General features: G+C 38.3%; 1 protein-coding gene across 2 annotated transcripts; it reads left to right on the top strand.

Annotated features, from left to right (window-relative positions):
• Positions 1–1,649: 1,649 nt before the first annotated feature.
• Positions 1,650–18,928, top strand: MARVELD2 (MARVEL domain containing 2). 2 transcript variants are annotated; one of them, XM_063087903.1, is made up of 6 exons: positions 1,650–2,786; positions 4,911–4,946; positions 13,776–13,924; positions 14,145–14,316; positions 18,148–18,198; positions 18,806–18,928. In XM_063087903.1, the coding sequence occupies exons 1-6, from the start codon at positions 1,650–1,652 to the stop codon at positions 18,926–18,928; spliced, it is 1,668 nt and encodes a 555-aa protein (XP_062943973.1). The 2 variants fall into 2 exon arrangements, with proteins under 2 accessions (XP_062943973.1, XP_062943974.1); XM_063087904.1 differs by lacking the exon at positions 4,911–4,946.
• The last annotated feature ends 4,918 nt before the right edge of the window (positions 18,929–23,846 follow it).

A 23,846-nucleotide genomic window follows, 5' to 3' on the forward strand; every position in this document is an offset into this window, starting at 1 on the left:
CCAACACAGCATCCACAGCCTGTTAAAAACAAGTCAGATCATGTTACTCTTCTACTCAGAATCTTCCAATGGCTTCTCACCTCACTCTTAGTAAAAGCTAAAGTCCTTTCCAATGGTTTTCAGGGCACTGCATGATTCAGACGGCTGCAGTTCTACTACTCACCTTCTCACTCTGCTGCTGCTGCACTGGCCTCCACGCTTTAATAGTTCTTGCACATGCCAGGCATTCCCGCCTGGACTTTTAGACCAGCGCTTCCATCTGCTTGGAACACTCTTCTCCTTGATACCTGCCTGGTTTCTTCCTTCACCTTAGTTCTATATTCAGATGTCACGTTCATTATGAAGACTTTCCCTGGCCACTCCATTTAAAATTGTAACTCTTCATTCCCTTTCTCAACTTCGTTCTTTAGCTTATATATTTTATTTCTCTTATCATCTGTCACCACCCTTCACTAGAATTAAAGCCCCATGAAGGCAAGGATTTCAGTCTGCCTTGTTCACTGAAATGAACACGCCTTCAGCATGCCTGGTGCAAAGTAGGTGCTTGGCAAATATTGGTGGAATGATAGGTCTCCATTTTACAAAGTAAAAATCAAGCCTTTGGAATTTCCAAATTGTTCAGTGTCATAAAGTTGGGGTTATCCATTTTAATTTTGAGATCTTGATAGTCTTCAAGTACAATACCATTTGCCCAGTAAGTCTTCAATAAATACTTGCTTATAAGCAATTGGAGGGAGAAATTCAATGTATCTTAAGCCTAGTAATTGTGTTAGCAAATTGTTTCCTTCTTTTTGTATATGTGCCCAGGTCATTGGTTTTGTGAAAGAAATCAACAGGCCTATTAGTAAAGGTGCTTTATTCCTGAGGTGTGTTGAATACCTTCTAAGATACTGTCTCTCCGTGGCAACAGTAAATCACCTTTAGAAAACTACTCTGAAAAGAATATTTATGGTTGTTACTGCTGTTCTGTGTTGTACCTGCAGGAAACCTTAGGCTTTGGTGATTTTTATCTCAGAAAATTCAATTTTTAAAATCTAGTATCAAGTGTTAATATTTCAGTGGAAGAAGCAATTCCTGTAAACTGACTTCCTTGATTTAGGAAGGGAGGACTCTCCACTCCCTGTGTTTTAACAAGACTGCTTCTCCTTGGCTAGTCCATAGCAGCTGTGAGTTAATGAAAATGAAGAGTATTTGCTGACCCATCAAATTTTGGTATGCTCAAACTCTTAAATATTTTGATTCAGATGTTTGAAGAAAGGACTTTACTTGAGAGTTTGTTAGTGTTCTGTATTGTTAAAGTTTTGTCATTTTTGTTTTTTTTCATTTTGTTGTTTAAAGGGCTCATGGATAAATTAGACTTACAAATGTTTCAATATGTAAAATTCAGAGCTAAGGCTTAAAATTTTGATTGCACTTAAAATGGCATAGAATGATGACTATCGCTGGGGTAATCTAATAGTTACATATATTTAAAATATACATATAATGTTTATTTTTATCATTTTTATATATACTAATAATTAGACGTGATCATGTTGGTCTCCTGAATACTTTTTGCTATTAAGTGAGTAAAATCAGCATTATTGAAAGGATGAATAACTAAGCATAAGTGATAACTTTAATCTTGGCCACAGGTGTGAAAATCACAAATGTCGTCAAATGAGGGAAGATCCAAAAACCAGGACAGGCACTATGATAAGGTCCCAGGAGACTTGCCCTATCAAGATGGCACCATAAGAACCCTCCAGACTCTTCAGGACAGTGAGCTGGCCGTGAGCGCTGATCCTTTGCCACCACCCCCTCTCCCATTACAGCCACCATTCGGCCCAGACTTCTACTCAAGTGACACAGAGGAACCAGCCATAGCGCCAGATCTCAAACCTGTAAGGCGCTTTGTCCCTGACTCCTGGAAGAACTTCTTCAGAGGGAAAAAAAAGGACCCAGAATGGGATAAGCCAGTTTCTGACATCAGATACATCTCCGATGGAGTGGAGTGTTCACCTCCAGCCTCTCCAGCAAACCACCGTTCACCTCCCGACTCCTGCAAGGATCCTTACGGAGGGTCAGAAGGAACCTTTAGTTCCCAAAAAGAGGCTGATGCAATGCTTCCCCAGGATCCCTATGGGTCTCTAGGCCGGCACACACAAACTGCTCGAACATACAGTGAGAAGGTGGAGGAGTATAACCTGAGGTATTCCTACATGAAGTCATGGCCAGGACTGCTGAGAATTCTGGGCGTGGTGGAGCTGCTTTTGGGGGCTGGCGTCTTCGCTTGTGTCACAGCTTACATTCACAAGGACAATGAGTGGTATAACTTGTTTGGATACTCACAGCCCTACAGCATGGGAGGCAGCCTGGGCAGTATGTATGGGGGCTATTACTACAGTGGCCCCAAGACTCCTTTTGTACTTGTGGTCGCTGGATTAGCTTGGATCACCACCATTATTATTCTGGTTCTTGGCATGTCCATGTATTACCGGACTATTCTTTTGGATTCTAACTGGTGGCCCCTAACTGAATTTGGAATTAATGTCTCCTTGTTTATTTTGTATATGGCTGCAGCCATAGTGTATGTGAATGATACCAACCGAGGTGGACTCTGCTACTATCCATTATTTAATACGCCAGTGAATGCAGTGTTCTGCCGGGTAGAAGGAGGACAGATAGCAGCAATGATCTTCCTGTTTGTCACCATGATAGTTTATCTCATTAGTGCTTTGGTTTGCCTAAAGTTATGGAGGCATGAGGCAGCTCGGAGACACAGGGAATTTCTGGAACAACAGGAGGTAAGTGATTTCACAAGCAGTCATTTGTTTCTTTGGTTTTTTTTCTGTTACTTGCTCCTTTGTTAAAAATGTAGAGTCCTCAAAACAGAAAGTTTTCAGGGAAGTCTTTTTTTTTTTTTTTTTTTTTTTAATGATTTGAGATTCAAAAGTCCTAGCTCAATATCTGATATGTTTTGACTGAGATAACCCACTTTGGTGCTTCACTGCTGTATAACATTATGTGTAGACACCAGATGTGTGATATATAGTTTGATGGTTGTATTATTATGTCTGTCTGATGCTTAAGAGGAAAATACAGCTACTAAATTTCTGCAGAGAATAATAATATACTCAGTAAATTAAGTGTCTCATCATTAAAGTAAGTTTGAGGACAATTTTGATTTTTTAATATGGTAAAACTTAATAAAAACCCATACTTTTTCAGTTACAGGAGGATAGTTCTCACTTAAATGTTATGATTTACTTTTTTCTCGTGAGTTAAATAAAGCCAAATAAGAATATGGCAAACCTTGTTTGATTTTTTTTTCTTTTTTATTTAAAGTATTGAGAGGTTGAGTTGTAATGAACATAGTCTGTGAAAACTTGCCCATTGGTTTTGCTATTTCATGCTTATTTTGGAAAGATGTATGTTCCAAAATTAGAATGGAAGCCCAGTACTTATATTTTTTTCTAGGATTTAACTAATTAAACATAATAATAATAATGAGAATAAATCATCATCATAATAATACCTGGAGGGCAAGATTATGTAAAGGCCCTATTTAAAATTATTTTAGTTGAACAGTAGCAAAAATGTTAGGATATTTTCTGCTAGTTTTATTGTGTCCTGAAATAAGTTGATGTTTTGCTTTCTTCTAAGGACACGTGTGTACTAGAATCTCCTGTGCCACTGAAAATGTCAGTATTTACCTTAAATTTTTAAAAAATTTTAACAATATCATAAATTTTTCCTTTCCTACTTTTCCCAAGACTTCCTAGATACTGTACAATTGCACATAGTGTATATTGAGCAAAACTATAAATAAAAATTAAAACCTGTCCTTATAATGGCACACACTGACGTGTATTTTGTTTTTATTCTTTTGCATGATCTGGTGCATAACAGCAACAAATAGTTTTATAACAAGTACCTATGCATCATACAAAGAAATTCAGCATTTTTCTGTTTTTTTTTTAAAGATGACCAGTAAGGGGATCTTAACCCTTGGCTTGGTGTTGTTAGCACCACGCTCACCCAGTGAGCTAACCGGCCATCCCTATATAGGATCCAAACCCTTGGCCTTGGTGTTATCAGCACCGCACTCTCCCGAGTGAGCCACAGGCAGGGCCTGAAATTCAGAATTTTTCAATGTGATCCATATTCTATTGTCACAAGATATATTGATCTTGATAGAACTATACATAGATTCAAATTATTTCTAAAAATTTATCTCAGCACTTCAAGCATATTTCTTAAGTTTACATCTCTATGTACATAGTAAAGAATGTTAAGTTTTAATCAGTGTGAAATCCAGATAGTGAAACTCACACACCTCATAATTTTATGCTAGTTTAATAACGTTATTTAATCTTAACATTTCACAGTTCTACATGAATATGATTATAATTTTCAATGTAATACTTTCATTTATTTTTTTTTTCTTAACTAAAACTTGCTTCTGTAAGACTTTTCATAATGCTTGATTAGACTTGAGTCACCTCTGATGCTGAAGGTTGTGCCCACTGTGTGTTGCTATAAATTCCTAAAAGTTAGAAGATGGAATGGCCTTTGGCCTTTTTTATTAATTTTATAGGGTAACCATCCTAAACTCTTTAATAATGCAAGGTAATGGGAGCCAGGAATAAATAAAATCTCTAGGTAATTCAAAGCAACTTAGCTAATAGTCCCCACCATCCCATATTTCCAACTCCTCTCTATGTTCCTGATTGACAGGGAATTGCAGTTATGCCTCCTCTAGTTCTCCACTGACCCATCAAAACCTTGGCAAAAGAGTAGGAGGAACATCCATCAAGTAGATGAACCTCTGTAAAATGGAGGTTGGGCTACAAATATAAATGGATGAAAATATTTGTGAAGTAGCTTCACATGCCTTTGACAAATTATTTTAACTCTTTTTATTCCAGATAAGTGAGCCATCATTGCCATCGAAAAGGAAAATGGTAAGAATAAAGTTTACTTCACATTATACTCTAGATTTGTTAAATACTTTTCTTTCATGTCTGTTTATCTACGTAATAGAATCATTTGTCTGTGAAAGTGTAATTATTACATTGAGTTCATATTAGGACTTTTCACCTTTTTCTAATACTAAAAGGACCAAATTAGATAATCCTATTTCTAGCTCCTTTTAATTTTGTTAGATGAAAGTTTGTGATTAAAAGTTTATGTTTAAGGGCCGAGCCCGTGGCGCACTCGGAAGAGTGCGGTGCTGGGAGCGCGGCGACGCTCCTGCCTGCTGCGGGTTCGGATCCTATATAGGAATGGCCGGCGCACTCACCGGCTGAGTGCCGGTCACGAAAAAGACAAAAACAAAACAAAACAAAAAAAAAGTTTATGTTTAAGAAGAAAAAAAAAAAAAGTTTATGTTTGGGGCTGGCCATTTAACTCATTTGGTTAAAGCACAGTGCTGATAACACCAAGGTCAAGAGTTCGGGGTCCCCATACTGGCCAGCACCACCCCCTGTCCCCCCCACCAAAAAAAGGGTTTATGTTTAAAATATAATTTTTTAAAAATGAAAGTGAGTCTCCCATACCTTCTTCCTTTGTCTTTAAAGTTCTTTGCTGTTCTTTTCTATCCTTCTTACTTTGACTTCAAATGGCAAATTTTGTAGTGTCAGGGAATTCCTATAGCTGCGTGACTGTAGGCAAGTTATTTAACCTTTTCATGCCTTCACTTCTTTATCTGTAAAATTAGAATAATAATTTCTGCCTCATGAGTTTACTGAGAGGATGCAGTGAGATGCTGTTATTATAATTATTTATATATAATAAGTTAATGTAAAATATAGTAATAATAATTTTACCCTCATTGAAAAGTTCTTTTATAAGATACTGGGCATTATTTCTAAGCAAGAAGTTGAGAGTCTAACCTTTGGATTTGTTTGTTTCTTTGAGAAGGGAGTATATTCACTTTGTTCAAAATTCAAAAGGGTCTATAATACAAAATCTTCTCTCATTTCTCTACCCCAGCTTCTATACCCCAGTTGCCCTGTCTTGTGGGACCAGTTATCAGTGTCTTGTGTTTCCTTTCAGAAATATGTTTAATTATATATATACATTTGCTGTACTCTCTTTTCTACACAAATGGTAGTATGCTACACACACACACAGTTATGTCCCTTGTTTGTTTCACTTAACAATACATTTCTAAGTTGTTTCCTTATTAATATGTAAAGCTCTTTTGCATTCTTTTTTTTATAACTATACTGTATTGCATTATTTGAATGTATCATAATTATTTAGCCATAAATGAACATTTAGGTTGTTTCCAGTCTTTCATTATTAAAAACAATGCTTCAGTGAATAACCTTATACATAGAAGTACATACTCATACATACTTCATTCCATATATGTATATATACGTATAAGTACACCTGACAGATAAATTCTGAGAAATGAGTTTCTTTTTATTCTGCCGCCCACCCCCAAGAAGTGAGTTTATGAATCAAAAAGATGTGCACTTTTATTTATTTATTTATTTATTTATTTATATTTTTTTAAAAGATGACGGGTAAGGAGATCTTAACCCTTGACTTGGTACTTGGTGTTGTTAGTACAGTGCTCTCTCATGGGAGCTAACCGGCCATCTCTATATAGGGATCCAAACCCGTGGCCTTGGTGCTATCAGCACCACACTCTCCCAGGTGAGCCACGGGCTGGCCCTTGCACTTTTATTTTGATTGCCAGATTGCCCAACAGAGGTTTTACTAACTTCCACTCTAATAGCACTACAGGCTTCCTCACATCCTGACCAACACAGTATATTAGGAAATATGCTGACATCTGTCAGTCTGATTGGTGAAAAATGGTATCTCGTGTAGTTAAAATTTGCATTTCTCTTATCAGGAATGAGGTCGAGCATTTCTCATATGTTATCTTTGCATTTTTCATATGTTGATTGGGTTGCTTATTTGTACAAGTTATTTGTTAAGTGAGTCCTTTTTTTTTTTGCGGCTGGCCAGTACGGGGATCCAAACCCTTGACCCTGGTATTGTAACACTGCACTCTAACCAAGTGAGCTAACTGGCCAGCCCCTGTAAATGCCTTTTAAAAGATTTCTTTTAACTTTATTCTCCATGTTATAACAAAAAATCTTTGAAAATGTTTTGTTTTGTTTTTAGCTGGCCAGTTCAGGGATCCAAACCCATGATGTTGGTGTTCTAACCAACTGAGCTATCCAGCCAGCCCAGAGAATGTTTTATTTGCATTGAAATAGGGATTATGAAGTAGACAGTCTGTCCAAGGGATCGTGATTAATACATCAGCATCATCATTAATTCATTCATTGAACAAACGTGCCAATTAGGCTGTGGCCTAGAGATATCAATATGACACGGAGCATCATCTCCATTTTCCAAGGGCTAACAAATCTAGTGGAAAAGAAAAACAGACGGAAGACTAGCAGAGTGTGATGTGTGTACGTGTGTATGTATATGAGAGAGAGAGATCATCAAGGACTATAGAATTAAACTAGATAACTTGCTTAGAGATGGATATTTTTCTGACATCTCCAGGGGAAAGTAGTTTATGGATGATATTGTCTCAAATTTGACATTGCTGATTGGTCAAAGCATCCTTTGGGACCTTAATTAGCCACATTTTTTAAAGGGTCAGTTGTATTAAATTACTTTTGACATGTATAGAGTTATCTGAATTATAGTTAAGATGGCTCAACAGCTTTACTGGGATTTTTCTGGATATCCTTAAATCTTTAGAAATCAACAGACACTTGACCAGTCTGGACTGACCAGGAAGAGGACAAGTGAGGCTGGCATTAGCTACTCTGCAGAATACTGAAGCAGCCCTCTCTCATGAGGCGGTGTGGACCTAGTGCTACAATGCTATGCACTTTAAACATTGAGCATAAAGTTACAGCGGTCCTATTTGTGTGCATGTTTATGAGTGTGGTGGGGGGTTGGTTTTTATCATGCTTTGTTTAACTTCTGATTCTTATACCCTTGTGTTTTAGTTAGTTTTATGTTCATTTATTTATTCGACATTTATTGCTGTCAGGATATATATACATTTCAGTTAGACTTGTTCTAATTCAATGACAATGGTACTAACAGTCAGAGAAAGTTAAATGAGGAAGGTACTCACTTTTAAGCTGTCAAATATACATATTAGATACTGAAACTGATAATAGTGGTTGCCTCTTAGCAGGGCACCTGGCTGTCTGGGGGGACAGGGGAAGAAGGAAACTTACATTTCATTATGAACTTTTTTGGACCTTTTACACCATGTGTATAGGTTACCTGTTCAAAAAAATTTTTAAGCTTTGCAAAAATTAAATTAATAAATACCACACCAAGTTCAAGGGTTCATACTGGCCAAGGGATCTCCATACTGGCCAGCTAACAAAATTAAAATTAAAGTTAAATAAAATAAATACCTGTTTAAAGTGTTAAGATAAGCACTATAAGACTGACAATTAAATAATTAGTAACACCGGCCCTTTGTTTGAGATTTAAATGCAACTTCTCTAACTGGTCCTTCCCATGTTAGTACAGAAACAGAAGTGAGTTTGACCAAACGGAGTCCTCATGACGCTGGCTTTGGCGGAATTATTGCTAATGCTCTCATTCAAGATTTTCAATAGTAAAAAAAAAAAAAAAAAAAAGATTGTCAGTAGTACCTTAACCCACTGGTAAATCCCACCCCTTCTGAGGGACTGACCTGGAAACTCATAAATTCCACCCTGGCCAAGAACAAATGCAGTTGCTATATTGCAGCCCAGTGAGAGTCCTAAAATAATGCTATGTGCATAGAAAATGTTTAGGTTAAAAGGATTGTGCTTTAGAGGGTGGATCAGGATTAGAAAGTGGGTTTATAATGGAAAAGGGGCCTAAAAACTTACACATAGGTAATTCATTTTCTGAAAGCTGACATTCTTGTTAACAGTTGATGCCAAAATCTGGTATCAGAATTAGGAAGAGTGCTGACATCAGGAGGTGTGTTTCAAAACGTCTGCGAAGACATGAGTCTACTTGCTTTGGAGGGTTATAGGTGTTTTGGGGGTTTGCAGATGTTGGTTGCTCAGCACCAGGCTGGACAGGGCTGTCGAACTGGGCTGCAATGTGGCAATGGTGGTCACTCTTGCCCAGGGTAGAGTTTATGGGCTTCTTGATCAGTCCCTCAGAGGTAGTGGGATTTACCAATGGGATTAAGTGCAGAGCAGAGTCAACTGGAAAGGCCAGAATGAGTTGGAGGAAGTTGCCCCAAATGATAGGATGGTCAGTGTCATTGTTTGGTGAGAGTGTAGCTGAAGCAGCCTCCACAGGTGAGACAGGATTAAGAAGATCTACTAGAGAGTTCTAGGGTACCTCTTCAGGATACCTAGAAGGTTGGTGCCTAGCATGTCCAGGATATGTTGCAGGGTCCCAGACCCTGAGAGGTCCTGGAAGAGTCAGGAATAACATTGGAGCTTCCATTCTTAGGACTCCTTTGGAAATCATATCAATATAGTTAACTTCTACTCTTTCAAGATATGGGAGCTAAACCCAAAGATCATCCTTTTAAAGGTCTCTTTTCTTAGAGATAGATTACTGTGCATCAACATATTTAGATATATTCTAGAAGCAGACCTCTGTAAAAAGGAATCTCATGACTTAATAGAGGGATTTCTGTTGGACTTACCAATGAGAAGCCTGATAGAAAAGTCAAGACCTCCAGCTTTTCATTGGGTATGATTTTCACATGCTTCCTTCCTAGTTCATAGTAGAGAAGAACTGGCAGACTAGAATGAGAGAAGCAGTGTGGTGTGGTGAAGAGGAAATGAACTTTAGAATCAGACAAATTTGAATTTGAGTAGATTAGCTACTTACTAGCTCTGTGACCCTGGGGAAATTACTTAACTTGTCTGGACTTCAGTTTCTTGTCCCTTGTTTGGACTACATACTAGATTATCCCTTCTTATTTTGTATTTTAATGAATATAATTTTTAAAAAGCAAATAAGATCATTTTTTAAAGAAATAATATATAGACATAAAATAAGATCAAATAGAGACAGCAACATATTCTAATAAAACCCTAAGTGCTGCACTGAAAGAAAATCTTTCTTTTTCAAGCTAAAAAGGTCAAAATTTAAGCTGGGTATTGAAGGTGATGGTATGGGTTTGGGATCAGATGCCTGTGTATCATTACATTATCTCCTCAAAGGGAGACAGAATCAGAAATAAGACAAATGCACACTGAAACACAGATAAATCTTTCCCCATTTTTTTTTTCTTTCTTCTTTTTTTTTGGCAGCCAGCTGGTAAGGGGATCTGAACCCTTAACTTGGTGTTATCAGTACCACACTCTACCAAGTGAGCTAACCAGCCAGTCTCCCCAGTTCTAACTTGACAGGATAGACATTCAGCCCATTTTTAATTTGAAAAATTTAATAATTATATCAGTAGCATTACTTATCCTGTTGCTTAATTACTTGCTCTTGTGCATTAGTTTGTTTCCGATTGCTATAACAGAATACCTGAGACTGGTAATTTATAAAGAAAAGAGATTTGTTTTGGCTTATGGTTCTGGAGGCTGGGAAGTCCAAGATCAGGCAGCTGCATCTGATGAAGGCCCCCTGCTGCTTTATAACATGGTGGAGAAGGGGAAGAAGAAGCACGTGCTTACGAAAGACAGCAAAAGGGAGTGAGGGGTGGCTTTGCTTTATAAGAACCCACTCTCGCAAAAACTAACCCATTCCTGGAGAACTGCGTTAATCACTTTGTGAGGGCAGATCCCCCATGACCCAAACACCTCGCAGTACTGCCACATTGAAGAATTAAGGTTCCTACACGTGAACTTTTAGGAGGCACACTCAAACCATAGCATCTTGTATCACAATAAAGCATTTCTGATATCTGCTGACAACACTAGTTTTTGCTAGAAGCAAAGAAAGGCCATATTAAATCTGAGGCTTTGGGCTTTTTTACTCCCCCACTTTGATTTGTTTACAATCAGAAGCACTGTTTAAGAGTGGCCTATCTCAGGGCTGGAGCCTAGCGTATCTTTCCCATGAAAGCCTAAACAGGTTTTAATTCTTTGTCTCATGTCTAGTTTTAGATTTCAGCCCAATAGAGTTTCCCAAAGTAATGATCAGTGAGGTTTATCCAAAAGATCAGAAGAAAATGTTAAGACCATAAAAACATAATTTAAATAGATGAAATAGTCTATATGTAAATATTATGATTTCTTAAAATTCCCTTTCATATTAAAAGGTAAATCTTGGAATTAAGAATGGGCAAGTAAGGAAAATGGATAGTTCCTGCTTGAAAAAAACTTTACCTAGAAAAAAATTAATTATGGATTCTTCTGCCCAATGGGGCTACCTGGGCAGAAATCATTACTTTGACGAGGAAATCTGAGATTGGTGGCTGGGCCTGCTGTTGAGATCTGAAGGACCAACGTGTTCCCTAGCAGCTTCCTTAGCCAGCCCTTGGGAGAACTGGATTGTTAATTATTTAGAAGCTAAAGAAAGATACCATGAAATAGAAATCCATTTATTCAAGCCAAAAATGTTTCCCCAGTATGTAATACCAGGGTTCATTTTCAAGATTAAACATACAAGAATTCATTAAGATGAAGAAATGGCGTCCTAACTTGCAGAGAAAACAGCAGAATAAATACTAACGTCAAAATGTATTCCCTAAGGGCCAGCCTGTGGCTCACTTGGGAGACTGTGGTGCTGATAACACCAAGGCCATGGGTTCAGATCCCTATATAGGGATGGCTGGTTTGCTCACTTGGGAGAGCATTGTGCTGACAACACCAAGTCAAGGGTTAAGATCCCCTTACCAGTCATCTTTTTTGGGGGAAAAATGTATTCCCTAAAATACTCTTGCTTAATCTCATTTCCTTAGGGTGTTCTGCCCCCTACTCACGTTTTGCTGCTTTTCGGGCCCAGTGGCTAGGCATGCTATCTGCATCTGGGTGATCTGGTTTCCCTTCCACCTAGCGCCTTGGATGCAGAGCTTCTCCTTTTCATAACCTTCCCCTAGGGCTGGTGAGCAGCCTCCACATTGTCTAATCCAGTCCATGGGGTGTGCTGTTTGGTGAGTTAAGAGCTGGTGGTTTTTAGAATGAGCTAATGTTAAACCAAACCTCAAAGCCAGTCTCAGAGGTAGGGAAATCAGGAAACAAAGGATTTAAAAAGCTGCCTGGCAAGATAAAGAGCACAGTTTTAAATCCTGTTTTGTATTTTATTTGCAGAGAGGTAGGGGAACCTCCCAAGCACTTTCAGTTTAGTTCAGCAAGCATTTCTTGAAGGCTTAAGGGGTCAGTAGAGTGGAGGGAAGTTACTGTTCCAAAGAGGAATCATGCTCCCAAGCACGATCTTACTTCCCTCTAGCAGTAGGCATTGCCTGCCCTGTCCATCACAAACTCATTTCTAGTGTGCTACTAGCACTTCAGGGAACTTTAGGATATGAACGATACTCGTTTAAGTAAACATGTTTCCTCATTTAAAGTATCAATGAACCAAATAGTTCTGGGGGTTTTTTTTGTTTTTTTTTTTTGTTGTTGTTGTTGTTGTTGTTTTCGTGACCGGCACTCAGCCAGTGAGTGCACCAGCCATTCCTATATGGGATCCGAACCCGCGGCGGGAGTGTCGCCGCGCTCCCAGCGCCGCACTCTCCCGAGTGCGCCACGGGCTCGGCCCTAGTTCTGGGTTTTAAGTGTGGCTTTTCCACTTAGTAGCTGTGTGACCTTGGAGAATTTACTTAACACCTCTGAATCTCACTTCTTTATGTATAAAATGGAAACACCTCTTGGCAACTACTTGCCTCACCAACTTGGTCAGTGTCCTGTGCCCTGTCCAGCAGAGTCCCTGAACAAACAGCCTTTTCCCAGCGCCAAAGCTGAGCATCCATCTTTTGCTTGCCCTTTCTAAAGTGGATTCTGCTGGGTCTTCCAATTACTTCTCTCTGTCAGCTATTCTAGCTCTTAAAGCCTGTCCCCTGATACTTCCTCCTGTCTGAGCCATTTCATCTTGTGTTCTCTTTCTCTTTTGAATGCTTTTTTTTTTTTTTTTTTTTTTTTTTTTAACTAAAAAACGCCTCTAAGTGCTCTGGTTGAGGGATCAGGGTGACTTAAACTACCATCTTCCACATTCAGGATTCTCATCGCCTTTTCAGAGAATCAAAGGTAAAGGACACCTGTGTAGGTTAAAGACACTGCCTTTCCTCTGCAGTCCCAGCGACATCCTCCTTACCTTTAAAAATACAGTAGATCAGGGAGGGTTTCTTCTGAAGGTGTATTTGCTTGCTTCCCTTTCCAGATCACAAAAACAATGTAACATCATTTCCCTTTCTGACCTACCCAGTGGCTGCTTATAACTGATTCATCTCAAGGTCTCAATATCAGCGTTTTTTTCTCGTCTCACATAGTCTTGTTCCATTTTTATCCCTGAATTTCTTACTTTGAACTACCTTTTTATTCTTTCACTGTTCTTTGGGGTATAAATTCTAAATAAGTACATACTTAAAACCCTGCATTTCGCATTTCTTCATTCACCTTTAATATATACACAATTGGGTTGGAGGGTATTTTACCTACTATGTACCTCCCATATCTCAAATGTGATTCCCTTTAGCTCTTACGAAAACATTCAGGATGACTTTGTGACTATAAAACATGTAATTCTGAAGTGCAGTGTTAATAACCCGTCACACTTTTCTTCCTGCCCTCCTCCCTATTTTCTTCTAAGACTCTGTTTGGGATTTGGTGTTTTTTTCCTGCCTCTGTTTATAAATAAATCCTCTTTTTGCTCCCTAACTGCAGTGTGAAATGGCCACTGGTGGTGACAGACAAAGAGACTCAGAAGTTAATTTCAAAGAATTGAGAACAATAAAAATGAAACCTGAACTACTGAGTGGACACATCCCCCCAGGCCACATTCCTAAACCTATCGTGATGCCTGACTATGTGGCGTGAGTATCTGTCTGAATTCTTCAAGGTGGAAGGCTTTTCATTTTCCTGTTCGTCTTCAATTCATACTCTGCTTAAAATCATTTATGTGAACGATCTTTTGTTATCGAAGAGGTTATACATTGAATTGAAGGCACTGTATGGTCAGTGAGGAATAAGATAAGTTGATTTCCCATTTGGCTTGTTTTAGTGATAGAGTTATATCTTATATTTTTCTCTCAGAAAATACCCTGCGATTCAGACGGATGATGAACGAGAACGCTATAAAGCTGTGTTCCAAGACCAGTTTTCAGAGTACAAAGAGCTGTCTGCAGAAGTTCAAGCCGTCTTGAGGAAGTTTGATGAGCTGGATGCTGTGATGAGCAGATTGCCATGTCGTTCGGAAAACCGACAGGTCAGTGTCTACAGCTGCCTAGGAGAAGCAGTGAAATTTAGAAGACGAATAATCTTACTTTTTAAAAAATCCATAACCATCTACCTCTGCTATCTATGTCTAGGAGAGCATTTGATATCTGTAAGGTAACTAGTCAAGATTACAATTCAAACTATATAATTGCCTTTAATTACTTTTGCCTTTAATTACTAAACAGTATTTTCTTTTCTTTTTTAAAATAAATTTATTTTTTAATTGACATATTAATTGTACACATTTATGGGGTACAGTTATATTTCAATACATGTATACAATATTTTATTTTCTTATTTAAGTAAAATATAAATTTGCCTAAGATACATATGAGTACTGAGTCAGTCAGGGTCCCAAAGAAGACAGATGGAGCACTTAAACGAGGGTAATTTGAGGAGGGTTTATCCACACAGGGGAGGGCGGGGTGCATTCCCCTGCCAAGCCGGAGCCAAGTAGTTACCATCCCAGGCCCAAAGAGCAGAGGGCACAGTGGGTGAGGGTGGAGAGCAGCTCCAGAGCTGCAAACATGGGCTCCTGGGCAGCCACATAAGACTGATACCTGTGGCGATGGCAGAGAGGAAAAGCAGGAGTGGAGATGGGAGTCATAGGGCACTTAGCTTTTTCTATGGTGTTTTTTTTTTTTCTTTCCCCTCACATTTTTCACATTTTTATATCTCTGAAATAGGGATGCCTCATAATCAGTAGCATTTTTTAATCAACTGTATGTTTTTATTGAGATATAATTCACATGCCCTAAATCCACCTTTTCTAAGTGTACAATTCAGTGGGTTTTAGTGTAGTCACAAAATTGTGCAGCCATCATCTCTCTCATTCCAGGATATTTTCATCACCCTCAAAAGAAACCCCGAACTCATTAGCAGTTATTCCCCATTCCCACTTATACCCAACCACTGACAACCACTGATCTACCTTCTGTCTATATGGATTTGCCTATTTTGAACATTTCATATAAATGCAATGATACATGGTCCTTTATGTCTTTCACTTAGCATAATGTTTTCTGAGTTCGTCTGTACTTTAGCATGATATCAGTACTTCATTCCTTTTTATGGTGGAATAATATTCTAATACATGGATATACCACATTTTGTTTATCCATTGATCGGTTAATGGACATTTGGGTCATTTCTCCTTGTTGGCCATTATGAATAATGCTGTTATGAACGTTTGTGTTCTGTCTTTTCTAAAGAGGATATAGTAATCTAATCTATTGTTTGTATAATTAAAATTTTTAAATCTCACAGCTTTTCAAAAAATAAATGTCAGACAAATTTATGTTTGTGAATACATACACACATACTCTCTCTCACATGTGTGTATGTAAATTCTTCCCCTGAGAACCCATATTAGTTGGGCGTCTTTGTTTTGACCACAGGCTTTGTATTTTTGGTTTTGTTTTGTTTGGGCAGCTGGCCAGTACAGGCATCGAGCCCTGGACTTTGCTGTTATCAACACTGCACTCTAACCAACTGAGCTAACCAGCCAGCCCATGACCACAGACTTTTAAGTGTACATTTAAATCAGTTATAATTATGAGCTGTCTAAGCCAGATGTGTACAGTAGTAACATTTTCCTAATCCTGGAGTGATGGAATGGTGTTGGCTAAGAGACATCAGTACCAGGAAGCAGGAGAAATCCAGCAAATATTAAAGGTTGAGGGTCAGTTGGTACCATTTGGAAAACAAGCGAGGTCCATGGGTATGAGAAAGGTGACCAAGTTTAGAGGCCCTCAAGGGAGTGCAGGAAGGAACGAGCAGGCCCAGGAATCTGCATTAGCACAGGGTGGGAGGAGCAGGCAGTTGAGAGAAATGATGCTAAAAACCCAGACTGTGACATGGAGTGTTTGAGCCGAGGCCCGGTGGTCTTTGGTTTGTGTGCTTCGTGTGAGTGAGCAAGGGCTCCAGCACATGCGTCTGCAGCAGGGTTCTGATTATAGTAGGGCTAAGAGATGTTTCCATGTAATATCAACAACAGTCATTATCTCAGATTTTTAACATGACATGGCAAGTAAGTAACCAAAATGACAGGCCCACAGTTATTGTCCATGTCTCCTCCAGTCCTTATCTAAAGTAGCAATATTGGGCCGAGCCCGTGGCGCACTCGGAAGAGTGCAGCGCTGGGAGCGCAGCGACGCTCCCACCGCGGGTTCGGATCCTATATAGGAATGGCCGGTGCACTCAATGGCTGAGTGCCGGTCACGAAAAAGACAAAAAATAATAATAATAATAAAGTAGCAATATTAATTGTATCATAAAAGTTAACTTCTCATCAGCCACAGGTTGAGCTTTGCCCTGGGCAGGATCTGCAGGGCTCATGCATTTTCCCACCACATTCCCAGGGAAGCTTGTGACACATTTCAAAGTCCAGTGTTCCTGTTTAGAGGCACAGGTTCTCTCCCAAATCTGGCTGTGCACCCTTGAAGAATAAAACAGTCAGTGCTGGCCCAGTTAGCTCAGTTGGTTAGAGCACCGTGCTGATAACAACTAGGTCCAGGGTTTGATCCCTGTACTGGCCAGACACACAAAAAAGAAAACAATCACATGGCTTTTCTGAGCCCTTAAAATAGGAATTATTGCCCCAAATAATACCTCTGGTCTTCACCCATCTTAAATTCAGTTACTGTGACAGATTCCAGAATGGGTTTTACAGCTCTTGTCTCTGCACGCATCTCCAGCACAGCACCCCTAACCCCGGCAGCTAGTTTATTCCTGCTCCAAGACCTGTTATTATAGATTACAACTGAATTACCAGTTTCATCTTTACTGTTGGCAGGCAATCAAAAAACAAATGACCAAGGTCAAAGGTTCGGATCCCCGTACCAGCTAGCCGCCAAAAAAAAAAAACACAAACAATACTCATGATCTTAGTGTGTAAAAGAATATTGAAGAGTTAAAATATATTGGGAACAGGATGTGGGTAAGTGATGGAAAATGTTCTCAGGGAAGCTTTTAACACTGTAAATTATTACGTTTTATTTTTTCTTTATTAGGTTTGCAGCGTCTGGCAATTTCTGTGCATAGGTTTGCATGGGTAAATGAGGACATTGCTCTAATAATCCATTCCTTTTGGTTCAACCCCTTAACAGAGTTCATATTTATTATGAAACTTAGAATAAAGTTAAAAGGAACCTTATATTAGCTATTTGCAAAGATTGGATAGTCTCAGTCTCGTAATCCCAACATTTAACTTGAAAAAGAACTTTCCAGGGCCGAGCCCGTGGTGCACTTGGGAGAGTGCGCACTGGGAGCACGGCGACGCTCCCGCCGCGGGTTCGGATCCTATATAGGAGTGGCCGGTGTGCTCACTGGCTGAGTGCTGGTCACGAAAAAGACAAAAAAAAGAGAAAAAGAACTTTCCAAAGCGGATGAAAATGATAATAGCAGCTAATGATGTGGTTATGTGCCAAGTACTTTATAAGAATAATTTCAAATAAGTGAAACTTCTCACAACCCTTTGAGGTTGTTATGGTTATTATTTCCATTTTACCAATTAGGAAACTGAGTCTTAGGGAGGGTAAATAGCTTGCCCACAGTCACACAGCTGGCAAGTGATGGTACTGGGACTTGGGTCTGGTTTCATGCGGGCAGGGACCTTTCTCTCTCGTTCACTCCTGGATCCCAGTACCTGCAGATAGTAAGCCTTCAAATATCTGTCCAGTGAATAGAATTTTCATATGTGAATATTTTCATTATAGTTGTAAGTAAAAATAGTTTTCTATCCTAAGTTCCAGTGTGCTTTGAGACATGATTGGAGTAAATGCATGTCTTTTAACTCAAGTATACAATATCTTATTTTTAGGAACATGAGAGAATTTCAAGAATCCATGAAGAGTTTAAGAAAAAAAAGAATGTGAGTTAAACAATTTTCCTCTGCAAAGTATATATTCTTATCCACGTACACTTGTGATAATTGACAGGCTTCAGATTCTTTTAGCTAAAATACTTATTTTTTGTATTAAGATACTGCTTTTTAGGGAAAATCGGTGGCTGCTGGATGCCACTTCTTGTCATCTGTGTCCTGAATACATTGTGCTGTTTCTTGATTTAACAACCTAGAGAAATGAGCATTGATAATGGAACTCTTCACCCACATTTCCTTCAAAAAGATTAACTTATTTTACATCTTTCTAACTCCATCCTTAAATTAATCTCAAACATCAGTAGAAGCTGGAGAGACCTTTCATTAATCTTTTCTATACTTATTACTTACTTTTTTATGCTTAAAGTTATCTCAGCTCTTTGTACTTCCCTCTAAATTTTGCTATAAACCTAAAACTGCTCTAAAAAATAAATATTAGAAAAATGTAAAGAGCTTAACTGTTATTCTGATTAGAAAGATTTTGAAATCTGCTGTAGATAATTGTGCTATGTAGAATCATTTTCTGGATGATAATGTATATTTCTGTGTTCTTCACTGAGGAAACCAGAGGCTGAATAATAGCTATGTTCTTTTACAGGATCCTACATTTCTGGAAAAAAAAGAACGCTGTGATTACTTAAAGAATAAACTTTCTCACATAAAGCAAAGAATTCAAGAATATGATAAAGTAATGAATTGGGATGTACAAGATTATTCTTAAACCTTATTTGAAACCACTTTTTTATAGCAACTTTTTTATAGCATATTTACTATTTATTTACTGTCTTTTTTATGCTAGTCTCTGTGTTTGAGAAGCAAGTGTTTCCTGAATCAGCTTCTACTTGGTTTAACCAGTACACTATGTTAAATAGTATGATTTCGCTCAGACATTTCAAAACTAATTCAAATTTGCCCAGTGCCTTTTCTAAGAATGGAAGAAATCCTGTATTTATCTGTGCACAATTTCATATCCGTCTGTCTCATTAAAACGTGTTGTTATTTTAGAGGTCCTGTCTTTGTGGCGTGATGAGCTAGTGGACTATCAGTTCTGATGCTGCTTTTTCCTTTTTACTTAGGCAGACTCCTAGGATTTTTCTAAGACAAATTTCTCTCCCTAAGGAAATTCCTAATGGATTCCTAAAGGATACTTCCTAAGGGAAAGTGGGTGACACCTTTTCAAAGGTGTCATTTCTTCCCTTAAAAGGGGTTTGAGTTCCAGATCAGCATTTTCTTTCTTTTTTTTTTTTTTTTATAAGATGACCGGTAAGGGGATCTTAACCCTTGACTTGGTGTTGTCAGCACCACGCTCAGCCAGTGAGCGAACCGGCCATCCGTATATGGGATCCGAACCCGGGGCCTTGGTGTTATCGGCACTGCACTCTCCCGAGTGAGCCACGGGCCAGCCCCCAGATCAGCATTTTCAAGCTTTGTGATCTTGGGCAAGATGCTTAATCGCCTGTTTCCTCTTCTGTAAAATAATCGTACATACTTCATAGGGTTGTTATGATGATTAAATGAGTTAATATTTGTAAAACGCTTAGAAGAGAACCTGGCACATTATAGGAACTATATTAGTCTTTGTGAAATCTACAGAAATGTTTGTGAAAAGGTCCTTAATGAGCAAGCCCAACCCAGTTCACCAAAAGGCCATGTGTCTCGTGCTTTTCTTTTTGGTGCTGTTAGCTTTTTCCACATGTAGCATTAGGTAGATGCTTCCCTGTGGTTCTGTGACCCACTGGGGCTGCACACAGCCTCCCTGTCCATAATGAGTATCACTGTGCACATCTCTCCGTCTCCCCAACAGCCCAGCCTGTCCTGCATACATCAAATAGAAGGATTGTATGATGTTGTTGCCTTTTCTCTCCCCTTTGGACATCCATCTTAAGGCCCGATGAGGTTACATCTACTTGGAATCTCCCTTTGATTTATTGGGATGTTTCATCTTTTCAAGAATTATCCTGACTTTGGGGCTTTATTTATAAGAAATGTTTTATTTTTGTTAGTATGAACAATGGACTGCCTTAAAAAATGTTTTTTAAAAAATAATCATTATTACATCCTGTTAAGCAGTGTCTATCTTGTAGATAAGTTCCTGGAGAAGAATTACAGTTTCTGCCTAATATGAGTATAGTTGCCATTAAAACCTTAATGTTCAAAGCATTTTCTAAAGTGATGAAATCAAAGAAAAGCATGCGGAAAATCAGAAGCCTAGAAAATGTTGGTCACTGAAAGAACTTCCTAGCTTTTCTTTGTCAATAAGATCTTCATTAGTGTTTATTGTTGATATTTTAATTCCATGGTTCCCAGACTATGCTTAGGGCTGTGCTGTGTCTGAAGAGGTAACGCCTGGGAAAGTGTGAGCCTCCTTATGGGAGCCCCCAACTGGAACAACTTTACTTTCTGTTTTATATATTGGGGCCCCATGTTAACATTTCACTTAAGAAGAGCACCAATGCTTTTAAAAAAAATGTAGAATTTTACCATTTTGGTAGATTGTAAAATGTTAGATTAATATAGAAATAAAATGTTAAGGAAATTTAGCTTTGTGAAACTTTATTTTACTACAATTATAAGTGTTAATCTTTGAAAACCAATGCTGTAACATTGATTTTTTAAAATTTTTATGGCAATACTTGGGTGTATTAAAATTTCAGTTACCTGTTGTTTTGTGTATGCCCTTTAATATTTGCTTTTCTAGCGTTCCTGTGTTCACTGGATATGTTTTGAAAATATTTTTGCTTAAAGAAAATAAACTGGGGAAAAAAAAGTAAAAGAAAAGAAACTGGATAGTCATTGAAAGCCTGTAGATCGTGATGTTCAGGTGACTCACTATTTCTGCTTTCCCCTTTATTTACAAGAATTCACAGTCAAGGCTGCTTGGTTTTTATAAGGCTGCCATAACAAAGTACCACAAACTGAGTAGCTTAAAACAACAGAAGACCATTGTCTTGTACTTCTGCGGACTAGAAGTCTGAAATCAAGGTCTCAGCAGGGCCATGCTGTCTCTAAAACCTGTTTGAGAATCCTTCCTTGTCTATTCTAGCTTCTGGTGGATTGCTGGCAATCACTGACGTTCCTTGGCTTGTAGATGCATCTCTCTAATCCTCCATCCTCAGAATGACCTTCTCCCTGTGTCTTCTTGGCCTTCTTATAAGGACACTAGTCATACTGGATTAGGGGCCCACCCTCTCCAGTATGATCTCATTTTAACTAATTATGTCTGCAAGGCCTTTATTTCCAAATAAGGTCACATTTTGAGGTACCAGAGGTTAGGATTTCAGCATACCTTTTTGAGGGGACACAGTTCAATCCATAAAAGCTACCTCGGCAACTTGTGAAATTCAGAAGGAAAAATATTTCCCTGTACATTTTCTTTCTTCTGTCTGACTTTAACACGTATTCCAATTTGAAACTTAATATGAGGATATGTCAGTATATCTAAAACTGGAAAAAAAACTATAAATTCTTTACACACTCATTTGCCAGTTATGTGTGAAATGCTTTCATTGTGCCAGATGTTGTATTAGCACTGAAGATACAGTTTATCAATGAAACAGGTAGAGACCTTGAGGGTTAGTAATGAAGTACACCTCTTTGTTTTGTACATTTATAGAAATGATTTGTGTGCTGAATCTGATATTGAGATGTACCAAAGTTCAAAAGATATATGACATAGGAAAAACCTATATATACTTTTTTCTGACCCTCATCTTTTTTAACTATTATAAAAATTTGTTTTAAAACAACAAAAAGCGGGGCTGGCCCGTGGCTCACTTGCGAGAGTGTGGGACTGATAACACCAAGGCCACGGGTTCAGTTCCCTATATAGGGATGGCCGGTTAGCTCACTTGGGAGTGCGTGGTGCTGACAACACCAAGTCAAGGGATCAGATCCCCTTACCGGTCATCTTTAAAAAAAAAAAAAAAAAAGCATGGATCCTCATACAGGTCATCCACCAAAAAAATTTTTAATTAAAATTTTTAAAAAAACGAATGAGTATAAAAGCTTAGACAACAGAAAATAAAAGTTCCATCACTATCAATTCCATTACCTGGCAATATGTAGTGTTTGGAGCATATCCTTCCAGACTTTTTATGATACATATAAATACTTTTACACTTTATTTTAACGCTTTAAATGTGTTTTTAAAGGAGAGTATCACAGAGTCTGCCCCAGCATGTAATAGATCAATTCTCCTGTAATAGAGAGGCTATCTGGGGATAGGTATAGGTACTTGGGATGTTTCTGCCCAGAAGGAGAAGGTGGATTCCTGAACTCCTCACAATCAGGACTCCATTAACTACTGTGTGACCTTGGCCAACTAGCCTCTCCCAGCAAGTATCAGTCTCCTTATCTGTGACATGGGGATAATAATACCTACCCAATGAAATTGTTGTGAAAATTAAATGAAGTAATGTAAAACACCAGGAAGGTGCTTGCTCACCAAATGGTGGCTGGTGACATATATCAAAATATATGTCCATTGTGTTAGATAATAAGTTGGTTGTCCCTGTCCTAAGGTAGAATATCAGAATGACTATACTTTTGAATAATAACTGATAAAAATCTTTTTTAAAAAGTATATAGGTAAGGCATTTATTATAGAAACTTTAGAAAATGAAGATGAGTTTATATTCCTCCTCCTAAACACATAAATAAAATTGCCCACAATTCTAGACCCCAGAGTCACTGTAAACATTCTGGAGCACATTCTTCCATTCTCAGCTCACTCATGTATACATTTATGGAAGCATATAAAGAAAGAGGTTTGGTATTTACAAAAGTGAAATTGTGTACAATTGTGTTTTGCATTTCAATTAAGAATTAACAAAACTAAATTTGTATTATTCTGTTATTTTCCTTGGCTAAAACTAGATCATGAAATTTTTCTGAATTTACAGTTTTTGTGTTTTCTGTTTATTTCATTTTAATGTAATTTCATTGTATTATCATTGTTTTAAAGTTATCAATGTTCATACTGTATGGTGGAAAGAGCAAGGAATGGAAGTTAGGTCTAGATTCAAGCTGTGTGACCTCAGCAAGTCACTTAACTACTCTGAGCAATGGGATCAGGTCAGATAAAAGTACCTGAAATCATATTGAAAACCATAAAGTTCGGGCCGAGCCCGTGGCGCACTCGGGAGGGTGCGGCGCTGGGAGCGCGGCAACGCTCCTGCCGCGGGTTCGGATCCTATATAGGAATGGCCGGTGCACTCACTGGCTGGGTGCAGGTCACGAAAAAGACAAAAAAAAAAAAAAGAAAACCATAAAGTTCTATGAAAATCCTTACATTTAGTTTTACAATTTTTGTTCTAATGATATTACTGATAAATTTTCATTAGCACAGGTATAATTCATTATTAATAACGAATGGCATGAATATATTTATCACAAAATTGGGGCTTCTTTGGAAGTCTATGTACTTGTACAGTCTACTAGCTCCATAATGGAAGCCCTCACAATGCAGGTTCAGAGTGAGACAGCAGGAAAACTGGGTTGACCGGACCTAGGTCATGTGCCATGATCTGGTTGCAAGGGAAGCTGGGGAAACAAGGCCTTATTATCTTCAGTAGGAAGGCTCACCTCCCATCCAGATTCATCAACGGGGAATTCCTCAAATATTCAAAGGGATTTGGATG

This window comes from Cynocephalus volans, chromosome 2, assembly GCF_027409185.1.
Source record: "Cynocephalus volans isolate mCynVol1 chromosome 2, mCynVol1.pri, whole genome shotgun sequence".
Taxonomy (NCBI): domain Eukaryota; kingdom Metazoa; phylum Chordata; class Mammalia; order Dermoptera; family Cynocephalidae; genus Cynocephalus; species Cynocephalus volans.